Here is a 19,670-nt window from a genome sequence, read left to right on the forward strand (position 1 = left end):
AAATAAGAGTATCTGTAGACATTTCTAGATAACAATGTTATAGAATTATTAACTCATAGTATGATTTTTTTCCTGCATTTTCTTTTCTTCTAATTTAAGGCCCATATTGTCAGTTATTAAGATAACTTCAGAATAAAGTACTTTAAATCCAGGTATCTAAGTCATAAATTAATAGTTGTATAATAATAGTTTTTTCAATGCTATGAAATGTGACATTCTCCCAAATGAACTTAAAACCAGCTTTGAAAACCAAATATTTTCCAATTTTTACAAGCAGTTACTTCCTAATCCTCTGGCAAGCATGCCACAGGCAGCCACCCCTATATAAATATGCAGTTAGAAAGATAAACACTCATTAAAGTCACTAGTGGTAGCATTGTTTCTCAGAGGGTTCAGCAATATTTGTTCAGTAGGTAGATGAAGAAAGAGATTAGTAATGTTTCCATTGGGTCCTACTCCTTCCTAAAGCCAGCCAGGCATCTCCCTAGGAGAAAGGCAGTATTATAGGTGTGTGTTTCAGAAACGCCTTAGGATATCTTTCTGCTTCAAGGACAAACCATGCTCCTTATTGGTTCCATGCCAAGCCAACCATTTTTTTAGGGGCAACATTTTTAGTAACAATAAGTCAGACCTCCAATATAGTAGGAGTATATTTATACAATGAATTTCATTTTTAAACATGTGGGTATAGCTTAAATATTTACTCATTAAACTAAGAATGTTTCAGGTAGGCACTTTGATCTAATTTCATAGGCTTGCAGAGTTTTAAAAACTCTCAATCTACCAGTTAGTGTAAAAAGAGCCCTGGCCAAGCTTCCAATCCAGTTAGGCCAATGGCTAACCTGTGAACTCTGGGAAAGCTGGCTGGGCTTTCCTTATAACATAAAGGTGAATAAAGTTGATGGGCTTTAATTGCCTCTGATTCTGATAATTATGAAATTTTCTTTGGGAAAAATAGACCTCATATTACCATTTTACAGGGTGTTTGTGAGGCTCAAAGAATAAAATATATCAGTTAGGGGTAGCTGTACTTGCTTTCTTTGCTAGAGCATTTGGTGGAATAGATGAAAGAAAAACAGTAGCAGAAGATATTTACCCGCTCCACTTTAAAGAAGGAAGGAAACAATTTAAGACTCTAGAGTTATTTATGGTTCATTCAGATAAAGATTTGGTGAAGTAATTAAACTTGGCATGTGTTAGTATGTTGATTATAAGCAGCTAATATAAAATCATTGTCAAACAAAGCAATATGTTTCTCTTATCTGATTAAAATGTTCAAAACGTTAACAAGCTAATCTTTTCAAAAGATAAATCTAGTGTTTGGTATATATAATGTTATTTTCTTTAAAACATTTCAATGATTGATTAATTCTAAGTCCTCCCAGGCACTGGGGATAGAGTGGTGAACCAAGCAGTCAGAGTTCCTTCCTTCATAGAACACCCATTCTCATACTAGTGAGAGGAAGCAAAAAATATATAAATAAACTAATAACACTGTATCAAGTCAGTAGAGGGATAAGTGTTATGGCAAAAATTAAAGCAGAATAAAGAAGATAGGAGGAATCAAAAAAGGAGAGTGCTGTTTTCTACAAAGTGAACTGCATTGCTGATACGGATTATTTGAGGACAGGCTAGAATGGAGCAAGAGACAAATCACAGGAATAAATGTGTGAGAGGAACCCATTCCCAGCTGAGGGAACAGCAGGTTTCTGGGGAAGAGCAAGAAGGACAAAGTGTCAGAGGTAGAATAAAAGGAGTAATTTCCCACTGGCTTATTTCTAAGAAAAGTGTGGCCAAACTTACACATACACATACACACACTTCCTAATTGAACTTCTTGGTCTGTGCCTGTTTTTCATTTGTAAAATGGGTATGATAATAATGTTTCATAAGGGTGTTGTGAGGACTAAATGATTTACTGAATGCTAAGTATAATTAAGGTAGTCTAACACAGAGTTAAACTATGATGTCTAGTTATTATAACTGACAAAATCATTATCATCTCTTTATTTACAGCAATTTCAGTAATTGGATTTTAAGGTCAATATTGTTTTTTGCACTGACCATTAATTATTAGGGGAGTTTCCTTATACAGGTTGTTAGGCTATTAGGTAGGGTTATGATATGGAGTGGTTCAAGCACCAAGGTTTATGTCATCAAAGTTCTACAGGAAAGTTTAAAATAATATAAAATGTAGTACCTTAATTATAATGTTAATATCTTAATTAATCATAGAATGATTATATTGTATCCATATGCTCACTTAAGTTTTTCTTTATTTTTATTAGTCCATCTTACTCATTTTCCTCTCCTCATGACAGCAAGGAATCCTTGCATGTTTGCAATGTCTTTCATATTCATTTCCAGCATGTGGACTGAATTGATTCCTTGTTTCTCAATTACAACCATCATGGAATCAAGATTAATAACCTGCTTGGTGAGTTTTGTCCACTTTGGAATCTGGAGGCTTTGTAATTACTGTGGCCTGTTGGGCTCTGTGTCGTTCTTGCTAAATGCTCGAGCAGTGAGGTCAAGGACAGCAGCAGTCCAGGGGCCTGGATGTCTTTGGGCAACCCCTGCCTACCTCCATTATTTCTCCACCTCATCCTGAGTGGATTGAAAGTTCCCTGATATACCTTCTGTGATTAGAATAATGCCTGGCACATTGGGGGTACACAAATTTGTGGAATGTTAAATAAATAAAAATAGGACAGTTAAATAAATAAAAATAGGATAAGCCTGGTGGACAATGTTGTACCCTCCTAAACAGACAGTCATTAAAGTGTGGCTGAGAAGGATGAAAACCTGTCCATTGAGGGACTAGACTCCTACCTCTATTGCTCATATGGAACATGCACCTTTATGATCAGCCCCCGTTACCTCAGGGCTTGTGATATCTGGGACCACCTTTGCTTTAGGCATGAGGTTTATGTGGTCACTGCATTTGGTTCCATGAGTAATAACCATTGAGCATAGCCTATATTAAAAAAGTAAAATAAGTTCACCCTGGAACAATTTTTATTCTCAGATCCACTGAACTGATTCCTTCTTTCTCAACATTCAACATTCCTTCAGAAAATACTTAGTGAGGGCCCATTCTGTATCAGACTGGGTAATGTAGTTATATGGAACTTCAACTCTACTTAGTAAACACCACCAAATAGCCAGGTGCAGAGGAATGCACCTGCAATCCCAGCTACTTGGGGAGTGGAGGCCAGAGGATGGCTTGACCCCACAAGTTACATTGCAAGACCCCGTCTCAAAACAAAACAAAGCACTACCAAATAAACTTGGTCAAGCACCATGGCGCCACAGAATAGTATCCTATGTATCATATGATCTCAAATAACATAGTTAATTTTCAGTGGGGAGAACAGAAAAGTTTCAGAGTAGAAGTGGTATTCTTTATTATGAAAGGAGTGAAGAACATATCAATGAGCAGAGTTATTATATGTTAATGTGTGCTATAAATATAAAATAGTGATACTACATCATCTGCTATATATGTTTTATTATTACCCAGTTAAGCCTCTGATTTCTCACTTATCTGTTGTTCCCTGTCCTCTAATGCCATAACCAGGAACCACTTTAACTAAGAAACACTTACTGGTTAACAAACAAGCAAACAACACACAACCACGCACACAGCCAGCCAGTTGGTTTAAAAAGATTATTCAGGAGCTGGCTACTTCAATGGTAGAGTGCTTGTCTAGCATGTGTGGGGCACTAGGTTTGATCCAAAAATAAACAAACAGAATAAAGGTATTGTGTCCATCTGCAACTAAAAAATATTTAAAAAAAATAATTCAGGGCAAGTTCTTGGGAACTTTCAGAGGGTTTGGTGGCAGTATACACCTTATTCCTTAGTTTCTTTGCAAAGAAACTACCTAATAGCAGATTTTTGACATTCATTCTTTGTCAGTTAAAACCTTTGTTTCATTATAAAAATGAACTACCATAATTCTTTGGAAATGTTTTCAAATATTATATTCCTTCTTATTAAGAAGAAAGAGGATATAGCAGATGTCTCATATATTTTGAAAAAGATTTAAGGGGAGGATGAGGTTGAACGACTTTTCCAAATAACTTTATATAATTTCACTCATTTGTCAGCTAATATTTGTGGACTGTCTGTTATATGTCAGCATAGACAACAGGAAAAATAATCTTGGTAGAGCTACTAAGAGTAACTAATATGCGCAGTACTTTATCCAGTATAAACACTGTGCTTTTTACCTTTCATATACGATGTATGATGCAACATCTAGATAAATACTTTGTGGTTGTTCATTTCTCTCCACTATGTTAATGAGACCCATTAATCAGGAGCATTTAATGTTAAGAAGCAAGTTGCTTGGTTAGACTGACATGTAGTCAACTGAGCATTTCCATGTGGCTGGGTACTATGTATACAGAATAACTTATGTTTTGAGTAATTTTGTTTGCTGAAAATGACAATCAGCTGAAGAAAGAAAAACGCGGGTAAGTTTTAAAGTTGGGCCCAAAATCTATGTTTGTTTCAAAAAGGAAAAGGAGGGAAGGGAAGAAGGCCCATACAAGAAGTTGAGGACCAGAATTCTGACTAGAATTTATAGTGTCCTCAAGAGAAATGTTCAATTATACAAGGATGGAAAACCTGGTCCCTACTGGAATGTGCAAACGGTGACTTTTTCCTAAGTCGTCCCGCTTGCCCGACCGCAGCCTCTGAGTCCCCGGGGACTGTGGGGACTGGGTCAGGCAGCCGCGCAGCTGATAGCCTACGCCCAGCGTGCGAGCGGCGGTCCCCGCACAGCCCCGGCTCCGCCCCGGCCCCGCCCCGGCCCCGCCCCCACGAGTGCCGGCCAATGACTGGGCTCCGGGGGCGGGCGGGGGGCGGCGGGGGCGTGGCGTCCGCGGCCGGCGCGGTCGTGGCGGTGGCTGCAGGGGCGGCGGCGGCTTGGCCGGTCGTCCGCGGCCCGTGCGTGGGGGATGGGGGCCTCGAGCTCCAGCCCTTGGCGACGGCGGCGGCGGCCGTGAGCTTTGGGCGGGCGTCAGTGTCCGGGACGCGGGATGGAACGTCGCGGTGAGTGTAGAACGGCGGTGCTCGCTCTGGCTGCGGACTGGGTTCGGGACTGCAGCGCCGGCCGCCGGCCAGTTGCAGTCCGGGGTTGGGGAGGCCACGCTGTGGCCCCAAGCGGAGGCGATTGCGGGAACGGGGTTTTCCGGGAGGTTCGGACTCTAGCGAAGGACGCCCACGAGCGGGGAGGTCGCGAGCGGGCGCTGTGGGGACTTTGCGAACCTAGGTGCGCAGCGCCAGTGCGGTGACGCCGCGGTAGCCGCGGGCGAAACTTGCGGGCGAACTTTCCTCCTCAAGTAGGTCTCCCCACCCTACGTCCCGCAGCCTCTTTCCCTTTTCTAGCCACCTGCGTTCATCGCCTCCCTGCGGAATTCAGGGGCTCTTTATTTTTACTCCTTGGTTTCCTTTCCCGGGTCTTCATATCCGTCTTTGCCACAGGGATTTGTTTGGAAGTTTGGTGACGTTTCCTAGAATTTAAGTCTGACTAGTACAAAGGCTGAGGTAAAGAAACGAACACCTCGTGACCTATATTTACTTTTTCTTACCACATTTCACCTCATGTAGGCCCTGGTTGTTTACTACTTTGGGCGGGGAGGGGGATGTCTAAAGGTTCAGAAACACCCTTGAGTGCCCCCTCTGTTGCATCTGTATCCCGCCCTTTCTCTGTCCTTCCCTTGATACTGTCCCTTCTGTTACCATTCACCTTTTCCCAGCCGTGGCCCTAGGGCAAGTCGTGTGCTTTGCAAAATTGGAATTGATAAGCTGGGAGATTGCAGCTGCTACATGGAGAGCATGCCCCTGTGAGTTTGTTGCCCTGGATGTCCCAGGACCCTGTCCATGATCGAAATCTAGTGTTCCGGAGGCGGCCTGGCTTGTGTGGAAACTAAGTCGACCAGGACTCTCCTTGTCTTTGGGTTAGTCAGACAAGTGCCAGGTTTAATCTCACTTTTTCATTACTATCCCTCTCTGCAGAGACCAAGGATGGGGTTCCATACTGAGTTGTGTGGATCTTCTGGGGGAAGGGAGGAGAGGTGTTTAGAACAGCAGGCAACTTTTCGTTCTGTATCTACCTTTTCCTCATTGGGCTAAAACTTCACCTCCTTATTGAGTTTGGGAGTGTGGGGGGTCTCCCTCATCACGAAAAAGAATTTCAAAATTAGATGTGAAGGTGAGTAGTTCGGATGAGTAAATAAATCATAGCACATTATGATACACTTGGAGATTTAGATCCTTTTTTTTTTTTCAGTGATTTCTATAGGCAGATTGCCAGAAATGCCTACTCAGAAATGCTTCCTTATTGTAATAACTGTGCAAGTGAGGAACTCTGACACTTAAGCCTCATTAGCTTAACAGTACATATATATGTCTCATGATTTTGAGAAGACTTTTAAGAGTAAATTTGAAGAAAGCAAGGTAGGCCTAGGTAGAAAAGTTTCAGTCCCCAAGTTGGCAGGATATTGAACTTTGCATGAAGAAATCACTATTCAGTGAATCCATGGTCACTCCAGCTCCCTCCACCTCCCTAAAATAGAACAACCATCTCAATTATCAGCACCCTCACCTCCCAGCTGTAAAAGCCCTTGACCTAGGAATGTGGGCTTTTACAACTACTCTTGGTCCCAGTGGGTTAGAACCACCATTGAACAAAGATTATTCCCAGAAGGTATCCTGGAAAGATTTTGATTCCTGTTCATGATAATTTATTCAGCATTCACCTTGAATATTTAGCAGGATCTGACTTTATGCTAGACAGAGTCCCTGTAGAACCTATCCATTTATTGAGTGGCAGGTATACAATAACCGAAAAATAGAGCCCAAGGCATAATATGAGTTACCTGAGAGAAGTATGAGGAATCATTTATGGAAAAGTATAGGGTTGATTATTTTCAGTGGAGGAAATGAAAAGGCATTTTGGAAGAAGTGATGTTTTTGTGTGAGCTTGAAGGTGAAGAGTAACTTTAATAAGCATAGAAGGTAGAATGGCCTTCCTGCACAGAATTGCTGGGTATCTCTAATGTATACCAGGATGTCACTGATCCAGCTTGGATTTTCTGCTTTGAAGGCTATTTTGTTTGCTTGTTTATTTTTAATTTCCCACTCACTTTCAGCATGGTAATGAGCCACACACATAAAGACTCATTCATGTGTGTAAAGAAACAAGGGGGTTTTAAAAGGTTAGGAGCACATTTTGGTCTTTTTGTGGAAGGTGTTAAGCATTTTATTTATTGTCTTTATTATTATGGTGATAAGTAAATGAGCCACCTTGTTCATAGAGCAGACATTTGGCAATATTGCCTCCCTAGATAAGAATTTTATTTTTCTTAAAGAATGTTTTAGGGTGTGTTGCTGAGAAAGCTTTCACATGTTATATTCTTTCTATTTTTTATTTTTTGTTGTGCTTCAGATTGAACCAGGGCTTCAAGCATGCTAGGCAAACACTCTACCACTGAACTACGCTCCCCCACCCCCTTTTAAAGGAAGAGATAGGAGCTAACTAACATGTTTTTAGAAGTACTAGGGAAGGGTAAATTGAGTTTCAACTTTAGGGAGTATTCAGACATAACTTCCCATAATTTTATTTAGAATTTATTTATCTAATACTCATTGAGTACCAGCAAGATGTCAGATTTGTGCTTAGTGTGTTAGAATTGTGTGTAACTGGCTGACTTCCAAAGGATATTCAGGGGACAGTAGGTTTGGGTTAGCCCTGAGTCACATATGTACTTTGCTGGAAAGAAATGGGAAGGAGAGTGATGGGGTTTATGGGGATAATCTTGAGATAGCCCAGAGTAGATCCAAAGGTAGATGAAAAAAACTAAAACAATTTTTTATTATGGGAAATTTCAAACATACATATGAAGTAGGCCAAACAGTATAATGAGCTCTGTGTATATAACCTCAGATTCAAAAAATTATCAACTCATGAACAGTCCTCTTTTATCTATAATACCATTCATTTAAACTTCCATATTCTTTTGAAGCAAATCACAGACATCATATTATTTTACCCATAAATATTTCAGTGTATTTCCCAAAACAAGATTACTTATTAAATATAATACCAACACCATCCAATATTCAGTTATTGTTCAGTCAAGTTGAATTATGAGTAATTTTTTTTAAACAGGCTATTTGAATCAAGATCCAGATAAAGTCCACATATTATAATTGATTTGATCGATACACAGTCATAAACATATAATTTATTGATGTGTAATTTACGTGTAATATATTCTTTCTAAGCATACACTTTGAGTTTTGACAAATTTATACACCCTGTAATCACCATCATAATCAAATTATAGAATATTTTCATTACTTTAAAAAGTTCTTTCATGCTCATCTGTAATTCTTCCCACACCTATCTATGTACCATACTGTCCCTAGGCAACCACTTATATACTTTTTGTCACTAAAGATTAAGTTTTGTATTTGCTAGCATTTCATATACATGCAATCAAACTGTTACATGTATGTATTTTTTTGGGGGGGGAGGACTAGCTTCTTTGATTTAGCATAAGGCTAAATGGTTTTTTACTGTGTAATGGATATTTATTGTTAAGTAATATTCCATTTTAAGACTATACCACCATTTGTTTATCCATTCAGAAATATTGGATTGTTTCTAGTTTTTGACATGAAAAATATTCCTGTGAACAAATTTGAACTTTGGAGGGAGTGTATGTTTTCATTTCTTTTGTGTATGTAAAATAACAAGATTGCTGGGTTGTATGTTAAATGAATATTTAACTGTTTAAGAAACTGTCAGGGGCCTGGGGAGGAAACTCAGTTTTCCTAGCATGCACAAGGTCACTGGATCCCCATTATAAAAAAAGGAAAGAAGCTGCCAAATTCCAGAGTGATTGTGGACCTTGTAGAGTAGCATTGTATTACAGTTACAGTAGCTGTTCATCTTTATCATCATTTAGTATTTCAGACTAGCTGAAATTAAAATTTCTTGTGACAATTTAGTGGCATCTCAGTTTAAATTTGTAGTTCCCTAATACTAATGATGTTAAGTGTTATTTCATGTTCTTATTGCCCATTGTGTATCTTCTTTTGTGATGTCTGTTCATTTTATTACTCATTTTATTGATTTATTTTCTTTCTTGTTATTGATTTGTAACAGATTCTGAAATAATTTAGATACAAATTCCTTCTCAGATATATTCTCTCAGTTTGTGGCTGGCATTTCATATCTTAACAGTGTCTTAAAGTAGAAGTTTTAAATTTTGTCTGTTTGCCAGTGTTTCCTTATGATTCTTTTTTGTCACTGAGAAATTGTTCCCTGTATTATTTACTGTATTTTCATTTAGAAAAAGATTCAGAAACTTTTTCTTAGAGAACCAGATAGTAAATATTTTATTTTAGGCTTGCAGGACATACTGCCTCAACTACTCAACTCTGCTGTTGTAGCTTAAAAGCAATTATACACAATACATAAAGATGGCTATGTTCTTAAAAAATCCTTTATTAATAAAAATAGGCAGCTGCCCTTCATAACCCTGAATCAAAGACTGATAGTGTTAGGTTGTATGTTTAGGTGTGTGGTACTTGTTAATTTTAGAGTTGACTAAAATAAGGGTTGGGGTTCATCTCCCCTCCCCACACATGGATATCTGTTATTTCAGCACCATTTATTGAAAGACCATTACTTTGGCACCTCTGTCAGAAATCGATTAACTAAATACATGAGGGTCTACTTTTGGAATCTGCTTTATTCTGTTGATTTGTATGTCTCTTATGCCAATATCATACTATCTTGATTCCTATAGCTTTACAGTAAATCTTAAAATCAAGCAGTTGTCTTGATTCTGGTGGCTCTCTAGTAAATGTTGAAGTCAAGCAGTCTAGATTTTCCAGCTTCATTCTCTTTCAAAATTTCTTTGGCTATTTCATATCTTTAACATTTTCATATAAATTTTAGAATTAACTTGTTAATTTCTGCATAAAAACCTGGAGGGATTTTGGAATTGCCTGAAACTGTATATCATTTTGAGAAAAAAAAATCTTGAGAGTATTGAGTTTTCCAATCTGTTAATGTGGTATACCTGTCGGTTTATTCAGTTCTTTAATTTCTTGCAGTAGTGTTTTATATAACTTTTAATTTAGGATCTTGCACATGCTTTGTTAAACTTATCCCTGAAAATATCTTTTTTTTTGATGGTTTTGTAAATGGAATTGGTTTTTAAAATTTTGTTGTTCAATTATTTGTAGTTAATACATAGAAATAAAATTGCAGTATATTGACTTGTATTTTGTGACCGTGCTATCTTCATTTATTAGATGTAGTAGCTTACTTATAAGTTTCTCAAGATGTTTTTTAGGAACATAAACATGTCATCTCATTATTTTCTCCCTTTTCAATCTGAATGCATTTTATTTTCTATCTACTGTACTGGCTATGCCCTTCAGTAACAATATTGATCTTGATCTTAAGGGGAAAGCATTGTCTTAGCATAGGTCTAAGTTTTTTATAAATGCCTTTTATGAGGTAAAAGAAATTTCCTTCTGTTCTGACTTACTGACTTCATCATGAATGGGCCTGGAATCTTGTTAGATGCTTTTTCTGCATCTTTTGAAATTGTCACGTAGTTTTTCTCCCATGTGTGTTAAACTAAGCTTGCATCCTGGGAAAAACCTTTTCATGGCCATGGTACTGTTGGGTTTAATTTGCTAATACCTACCGTATTGAGGAATTTGGACTCAATTTTCTTGTAATGTCTTTGTCTGGTTCTGGTATCACGGCAGTGTCAACTTAGAATAAATTGGAAAGGTTCTTGTCTCTTCTACTTTCCAAGAGTTTGTGTAGGATTATTTTTTCTGGTTTGGTGGATTTTATCAGTGAAGCCCATCTAGATTTACAATTTTCTTTTTTTTTTTTTTTAATATTTTCTTTTTTAGTTGTCAATGGTTCTTTTGTTTAATTTTATTTATTTATATGGGGTGCTGAGTATCGAACCCAGGACCTCACACGTGCCAAGCAGTACTCTATCACTGAGCCACAACTCCAGCCCCAAGGTTACAGTTTTCTTTGTGGGAAGTTTTACATTATGAATTCAATTTCTAAAATATGTAGAGGGATATTTCAATTTTCTGCTTTTTTTTTTTTGTTGTTGTTATGTCTGTGCCTCAAACAATACACAGTGCTACTGTGCCTCGCTACTCTTTATTTCTTGACAGTCTAGCTAGATATTTATCAGTATAACTGATCTTTTCAAACAACTAGCTTTTTAGTTACATTGATATATGTTTTTATAATTATTTCTTTTTACTTTGGACTTAATTTTCTTTTTGTTTTCTAGGTTCTTTTTGCAGGGAGGGTGCAGAGAACTTCGTAGTGGTACATGACAGTAGAGCTCCCTAAGCCCCTGGGTTCTGGAATAGAAACTGGAAGGAGGGGAGATTCTTAGTGTGTTGGGAGACTGAGTTGAGGGAGGGACTCCCTAGCAACTGAGGGCCTCCCTCTTCCTCTCATGTTTGGGTAAGAGAACATATACTGAATGATTTCAATCCTCTTAAATTTATTAAGACTTGTTTTATGGTCCCACATATGGTCTCTTTTAGTGAACACTCCATATGCATTTGAAAATAATGTGTATTCTGCCATTGTTGGGTGGTATTTTCTATAAACATTTGTCAGGTCAAATAGGTAGATAGTATTGTTAAAATCTTCTATATTCCTACTAATCTTTTGTCATTTGTTGTGTCAATTACTGAGAGAATTGTTGATATTTTAATTAACATTTGGGATTTTTCTGTTTTCCCTTATATTTCTGTCAGATTTTGCCTCAGATATTCTGGACCTCTATTTTTAAGGTGCATATACTTTTAGTATTGTTATGACTTTATAATGAAATGACATTTATTATTATGAAATGTTACTTTTTGTCCTTGGTAAAATTTCATATCTGATGTAATAGAGCCACTTTAGCCTTCTTGTGATTAGTGTTTGAATAGCACAGCTTTTTCTTTTGTTTTACTTTCAATATATCTGTCTTCATATTTCAAGTAATTTTTATATGCAGTATGTAGTCAGATTTTATTCTTTTACTCAATCTGAGAATATCTGCCTTTTTTAGGGGACATTTAAAGTATATTTGATTACTGACATGATTGGGTTTAAAGCTGCCACTTTGCTCTTTCTCATTTTTCCCATCTATTATTGGCTTTTTTTTCTTGTCCTTTTCTCTTTGGATTAGAACTTTGAAATTTTATTTATGCTTACTATTGACTTATTAATTGTATCCCTGGAAATTTTAACACACACTTTTAAATAATTATAGTATATCTTTGAATAATATTATGCTACTTCACATGTAAGAAGCTTCTTGTGTATTTTCATTTTCTCCTTTACACCATTTTCATGCATTTTACTTCTGTATATGTTGTGAATGCCACAACACATTGTTACTACTTATGTTTTAAGCCAACTTTTTAAAAAGAAATTATAAAATATGCTTGTTTTGAAACTTCATTGGGGTGGTTTTCATTAGATCTAGGTTAGATGTACTGTACTACAAAGCATGTGTTTCTGAGAACTTCCCTTGGGTGGGTGTTCTGTGGGTCACTCTGCTCCGGCGAATGAGAACTCACAGGTCTTCCACATCTTCAGGGAACTTGGGAATTATACAAATACAGTCCCCTTGAAATTCTTTGCCTATCATTTTGGAGTTTTGTCCTACATATGTGTATCTTGATATTCAGGCAAGAGAATTAAAGAATTTCCTATGCGAATTCCTGGAGCTCTTCCTCCTTCCACGTTCTCCCCCTCTATTATCTGTTGTATGGAGTCTAGCCACCCCAGTTTCCTAGAACTATGATCCCTTGCCTCTTAGCAAGACTACCATACTCTGTCTGGCTTTTCCCTTCCTTTTTTTTTGGTCTGTGCCTTTAGGCAGAAAGTTGGGGAGATTGTAAGGTTTCCCTCATTTGCTTGTGAGTCTCTGTCAGGGATTACAGTTCTGTGCAGTGTATTTCAGTGTTTGAAAACAATATTTATTTTGTGCAGTTTTCTCTTGTTTACTACAGTAGAAGGGTAAGTCTTATCTTATTAATTACTGCACTTGATATATCTTCTAAGGCTTTTTTTAATCTAGAGATTGGTTGTTCCACCTGTTTTCTTGCAACTTATTTTTTGAAGAAATTGTGGTGTTTGTCCAGGTTTTGTTGGGTGTATCATGTGGCATAATTTAATGTTTCTCTCTTTTAAAGTTTCCAAAGTAGGATTTGGATCTAATTTGGCACTGTTAACCTTTTGGGTCTGATAATTCTTTGTTGAGGATGAGGACTCTCCTGTGCATATAGGCTATTTAGTAGCATCGTTGGCCTCTACCCACTAGATGTCAGTAGAACCCCCTTAGTTGTGACAGCAAAAAAAAAAAAAAAAAAAAAAAAAAAAAAAACCCAAACAAACAAACAAAAAACCAAAAAAGAAACACAAACAAACCAACCCCCCCCAAAAAAAAACCCCAAACAACAACAACAAAAAAAAAACCCAAATAACAAAAACCCAGGTCTCCAGACCTTGTCAAGTATTTTCATAACAAACCATGTTCTGCTACGAAAAGTAGGTTATCTAAGCTACAAAATTAACAATATGGATGATCACCACTGTAGATAAAAAGATCATTCAGTCTGGAACCACAGATACTTTGAAAACACATGAACAAGATTTTAGGAATATTTAATTTAAGGCTGCACAGAATGGCTTGGTATTGTGTTTGGGGCTTAAAGGAATAAATTGTGAGTCTTCAAAAGCAACATATAGAGGATGTGAATTTCCTTTTGAGAAGGAAAATACTAGAGACAATAATAAAATAAAATGTTAAAAACACAAGTAATTCTTTTCAATTATAGGTTGTTTCCAGAAGTGTTTTTCTGAGATTAGTTGAACAATTTAAGGTGTTGGACTTATGCAATAGATACAATGATAGTTTTTCTTTTGGAGAGAGGCACTTTATAATTTTATTATAAACCAAGAATTTTGGACTTGCAGAAAAATATTATTTCAGTTAATGCAGTTTTCATACTTAAAATTGATTTGCATAATATAAAATTACTTTAAGCTATGCAAGTCAGGGGAGATTAATAAAATAATCCTTTTAATTTAAAAGTGAGCTGAAAGCTGTGGTGCATGCCTGTAATCCCAGTGAGTGGGGAGGATCATAAGCAAAGACCAGCTTCAGCAAGTTAGTGAGGCCCTAACCAATTTAGTGAGATGCTGTCTCAAAATAGAAAACAACAAAGGGCTGAGGATTGCTTGGTGGTAAAGTACCTCTTCTGGGTTCAATCCCTAGTACCAAAAAAATTAGAAACATTTTTAAAGTGAACTACCATTTTTGTGTGTCTTTGCAAATGTTATCATCATTTGGATGAAGGATGACAGAGAATGTATTTTTTAAAAAATTTGAGAGGAGGATTGAGATTGAGAGACATATCAAAATGTCTCAGACCAACCCTATTTTTAATTTAACCAATGAATATTAATTCATCAAATAGCTTCTCTGTGTCAGGTTTGACATGTAATATTTGGCTGTTTGAGGATACTTTAAAGGCAAATATGTTGTGGAAGGTGTTGAGAATAACCTGGAGCAGATACAGGAACAAACTTTGCTTCCTTGAACCCTTGAGAGTTGCCCCCTACCTGGTGATTGACTTTCAGAATCCTTTCTTCTCCCATTGGTATCCTTCAGTTTTGGTTCATCAGTGGTTTCATGAGTTGTACATGGTGCATCATTCCTCTAGAGGTATTTGAAGGAATGTTTGTTTTTAGATGTCTTCAGTATTGTTAGTGAGAGCTATTGATTTTGGTACAGTTGTGCTTAAGACTTAATGGGTAAATTTTTAAAAATCAACTCTGAAAAATAATTGTGGAGCCAGGTTCTATTTATCTTTTCCAGATAATTGGCTTCATTTCCACCAGAACTTTTTGAGTGTGAGAAGTGTTCCTCCTCTTTCTATCAGTGAATGGTGTCTTTCTTTATCACCTGTTTGTCTATCTTCCTTATCTCTGTCTTCATCTTATTTTCACTTTCCTTGCCTTCACTTTTCTCTGTATCTTCCCATCTCATTTGATCTACTTTCTATTCTATTCTCTTTCTTTTCCCTTCATAATTTTCTCTCCTTTTCATACCTGTCTCTGCTTTTCTGTGTGTAACACCACCACCTCCATTTCACACACCATTTCTCTCCATCAGGAGCTTGTTCATGATATTGTCAATGACATAGCCAGTTCCATTTTAATTAGGAACACTGTCCTCTTTATTAAAGGGAATGGTGGATAAGTGCAAAAATAAGGCATTTTAAAGTAGACTTAAGAGGGTGTTTGGGGTTAAGGAACTATTTCACATTTCCTTCCAAAAACCTTATTTATGATTTAACTGTGGTTGCTCCACTCCAGCCTCTGATAACTCCTTTCTTCTTATTAGTTTGCTTCAATTCAGGCTTCATAAGTTTCTATGGTGAGAGTGTTGGTGGCTTTATTTTTCAGTGTAGTTAAGTGGAAGTTTGGTGTGGAGGTTTCCTGAGTATTTGTGGCTCAACCTTGGTATTGTGTTTGGGGTTTAAAGGGATAAGTTGTGAGTCTGAAAAATTCAGCATGGAACTCATATGATAACCAAAGAGCCTCATTTCTGTCTTTTCCAAGTAGTACCCAAGGGGCTGTTTGTTTTATTTCCTCAACACTATTTTTCTTGCAGTGTTTCATTTATTTAAGAGGTGTCCTGCTCTCTGTCAGTGAGTGATTTCTCCTGTCTCACTACCCCAACTTGTTGGCTTTATCATGCCGGCCTTATTTTTCTAAGTGGGGGGCCTCTTTCTCCTTTTATTTCTCTCCGCCTTCACTTGTTACTGCCTTCCATCGTTTCATCTCTCCTCCCTATGTGTACACCACCATTTTCTTTGCACTTTTCACACTCCCCAAGGTCTTTTCAGTCTCTCCCTGTGTGAACATTTTTCTCTGCCTCAGCATGCTGTTCCCAGACCCACTCTCCATGTTTCTGTTTTTCTGACTGTTCCTTCACTGAGATAAATGGCATTGTTTGTTCCAATGAGTAACACGATCCTGGAGCTTTTGTGCCTTTTTTTTTTTTTTTTTTTTTTTGGCGGGGGCCATTACTTCGTATAATCATTCCATAGTCGTTTTCTCTTATTCTGAGATGAGGTTTGAGAGGGTAGTTGGAGAAGTAAGATATGCCTGCATGGGAAATACTACCCTCCACCGCGGGCAGAGTAGTGGGCTGGTTTCAATTTAAATTATTTTTCTTTGATGGGGTGAGGTCAAGTCTGAGATGGTTCAAGGTTGAGCCCTAATGACTGATGAACCTTGTCTCTTACCTTTTCAGAGGACAGGCTGGATGATACTTGCAAAAGGCGAGAGCTAAGCACTCCTCTTTTCTCTGTCCGTGACTGTGTCTTGTCGGTCATGAGTAGCACGTTCCTCTGGAAAGGTGTTGAGCCATGTGGTGTTGCATATTACCTCTGTAGTGCCGCTTCCCGGGTTCTTCCCCTCACCGGGGTTGGACGGGGAGGATAAAGTTGGTCCAAAAAGCACCTCACAAGAAATATAGATTGCTTATCTGAGAACGCCCATTAGCCGGATCCAGTCATCAGGTGACTTTTTCCTAAGTCGTTCCGTCTGCGAGGCTGCAGCCGCTGAGCCGGGCGACTGTGGGGACTGGGTCAGACGGCCGCGCAGCGGATAGCCGGCGCCGGGTGAGCGAGCGGCAGCCCCCACCTGCCACCGGCCCCGCCCCCACGAGCGTCGGCCAATGACTGGGCTCCGGGGAGCGGGCGGCGCGCGGCGGGGGCGGGGTGTCCGCGGCCGGCGCGGTCGTGAGTGTGGCTGCAGGGGCGGTGGCAGCGGCGGCTGTGGCTTGGTCGGGCATCCGCGGCTCCTTGCGTGGGGGATGGGGACGGCGAGCTCCAGTCCTCCGAGACGGCGGCGGCGGCCGTGAGCGTTGGGCGGGCGTCCGGGACGCAGGATGGAGCGCCGCGGTGAGTGGGACGGCGGTGCTCACTCTGGCGGCGGACGGGGTTCGGGACTGCAGCGCCAGCCGCCGGCCAGTTGCTGTCCGGGGTCGGGAGGCCACGCGGTGGCCCAGAGCGGAGGCCGCTGCGGGCTAGGCGGGGTTCTCGTAGAGGTCGGTCTCGGATGAGGGGCACCCATGAGCGGGGTGGACCGGAGTGGTGTCCAGGACTGATGATGGTGAACGCAGTAAAAGCGAACTGATAGCATGTACCACACCAGTTGCATACTGCTGTAAGAGTGTTACACGTTCTGCCTCCTTTATTTGTCGCGACAGATCCTTGGTTCTTCTACTCATTTCGCACACAGGAAAATTGAGGTTAAAAACCAGTTCAAGTATACTGACTATTAATTGTCAGAGTGAAGACCTAAACCCAGGGCACCTTTACTCCAGAATGCGTGCTCTTGATCACTTAAGTCTGCGGGCTTTCCTCAGTCCCTGCCCTGCTCCCGCCAACCCTGACGGCAATCCTCACTCCACTTGGGCTCTCACCCCTGCTTGGGGGTGTTTTAGGATTTCTGTCGTGTGTTTTTCTCCTCACCTCTGTCTTTTGAATTCAGAATGGGCGTTTTGTTTGCGGGCTTCTCAAGCTCAGTGGTTTTGTCTCAGTTCTATTTTGGATGGGTTTTGAGGTTTGATGGTTTCAATTAAAAAAAGTTTTTTCTTTGAAGGAGTGAGATCAAGTTGGAGATGGTTCAAGGTTGAGCCCTAATGACTGATGACCATTGTGTCTGTTTGTTTTTTCACACACTTTCTCAGGAGGGAATTGGCCTCTTACCTTTTCAGAGGGCAGGATGTTACCTGCAAAAGGCAAGAGTTAAGCACTCCTTCCCTTTTCTCTGTGTGACTGTCTCCTGTCTGTCATATATCTTTTGTTTGTCGCTACCAGGTCTTTGGGGAGCCTGGGCGGGGCGGGGCGGGGTGGTGGTGGTGGTGGTTCTCTCTCCTTGCCTCCGTATTTAAGTCCAGGATGGGGAATGTGCTCTTTCCATTGGGTAGTTTTGGCTGGTCAGAGACAAACCCTGCTTGCCAGGAATGCTAGACATTCTGGAGGCGTGGGAGGCTGGGCAGCTTCCTCTTTTTTAATCGTGCTGGGTTCAAACTGCACAGGAATGAAGTGTATGTGTGTTGCACGCCTTCATTTAGAAATTGTTTACATATTATTGATAACACTGTCTTTGACGTGTTCCTGTTTTTTTTTTGGGGGGGGGAGGGGGTTTATTTTGTTTTTGTTTGTTTTGTTGTGTTACTGAGAATTTAACCCAGAATTTTACCACTGAGCTTCAGTTCCCAACCTTTTTTTTTTTTTTTTTTTAAGTTGAGACAAGGTCTCGCTAAATTGTGGGGGCTGGCTTGGAGCTTGCCATCTTCCTGCCTCAGCCTTCCAAGTGGTTGAGATTGTCGGTGTGTGCCACTGTGCTAGACTTAGGAGTGCGTTTAAAAAGGACAATTAAAGACCTTCAGAACCCTTCAGATTTTTTTCATCATCTTTAAATAGATTCTTACCATATCAGAAATTGTGCTGAAATAGCAGATTTCTGAAACATCTACAGTTTTTCCTCAAGTAGACATAGTAAGGTGGGTCCAGTTAAACACAGATATTTGAGAACGTTGTGTGCTTCAATTAGCCCAGTGCCTAAAATGAAAATACTTATATAAAGTACATTTTCAGGGTGTGTGTGCATGGGATAGGGGATATTTGATTGACCTAGGCTACTGAAGTCTTGAAAAGCCACAGACAGGAGAATGTTTGTATACATCTTTCTTTGATTTCTCTCTTTCAGCACTAGGTATCAGCCCAGGGCCTGCCCCATACTAGGCAAACACTCTGTCACTGAGCTATTACCATCCTGTGCCCATGTTTCTAATTATATTATTTAGAATAAACAGAGAAAGTAGTTTTGCACAGTGATTTTTCTGCTTGCTACAGAATTCTGTGATAAGTGGGTAATGCACGTTTTTAATGTCAGTGGTTCAGAGTTGGAGGAAATGGTTTAAGAATTAGAGTTTCACAAATGTTTTGCTCAACTGTTTGCACAGTTCAAACTTCATTTGGAAGCCTTTTAGTAGGTTTGCATGAAGTCAGTTAAGTCTCAGCAATTCTTTCCACTTCTGTATTCCTTACTCACAATTTACAGAGTAGCAAAGTCACAGTTTATTACTTAAGTGTGTTGAAAAACAATTTCCCACAATAAAACACTGCTAGTAATGACAGCTAACAGTTATTGAGTCTTCTTGATGATCCAGGCTCTATGCTAAGTACTTTCCATGCATTAGCAACCCAACTTAATTAAATTGCTAGCTGCAGTCTGTTATTGTTCATTTTATGTTACCTCTAACATAGAAATATTTGTTTTAGCACATAGGAAAATGAAAAGTGCCTAATAAGTAGTATCTTAGTGATCATGGAAAAGTGTATGTTGTCTAAACTTCCTTTGTCATAGTTCAGTTATGAAAACTTGGTTTATATTTGTTATTCTAAACATTTTTTTCATTTGTAATGTTAATGTTTCCTTTTTTCAGTTTTTAACGTGAAAGGTAGTAGAATAACAAAATTAGAACATTAATCATAATATTGACTAGAG

The 19,670-nt window shown here is 39.0% G+C and overlaps 1 protein-coding gene across 4 annotated transcripts in view; it reads left to right on the forward strand.

The window, feature by feature from the left end:
* The first annotated feature begins 4,916 nt into the window (after positions 1 to 4,916).
* Arhgap29 (Rho GTPase activating protein 29) overlaps positions 4,917 to 19,670 on the forward strand; it is a 73,105-nt gene continuing 58,351 nt past the window's right edge. Inside the window, exon 1 of one of the 4 annotated variants that reach the window (XM_047549801.1) lies at positions 4,917 to 5,062. In XM_047549801.1, coding sequence (XP_047405757.1) covers positions 5,050 to 5,062 — 13 coding nt within the window. In that variant the 5' untranslated portion in view covers positions 4,917 to 5,049. Of the gene's footprint in view, positions 5,063 to 16,906; positions 17,054 to 19,670 lie in introns of those variants that run through there. The other 3 variants (XM_047549797.1, XM_047549792.1, XM_047549793.1) reach the window with 3 other exon arrangements.

The sequence above is a fragment of the Sciurus carolinensis genome, chromosome 1 (assembly GCF_902686445.1).
Source record: "Sciurus carolinensis chromosome 1, mSciCar1.2, whole genome shotgun sequence".
Lineage (NCBI taxonomy): Eukaryota > Metazoa > Chordata > Mammalia > Rodentia > Sciuridae > Sciurus > Sciurus carolinensis.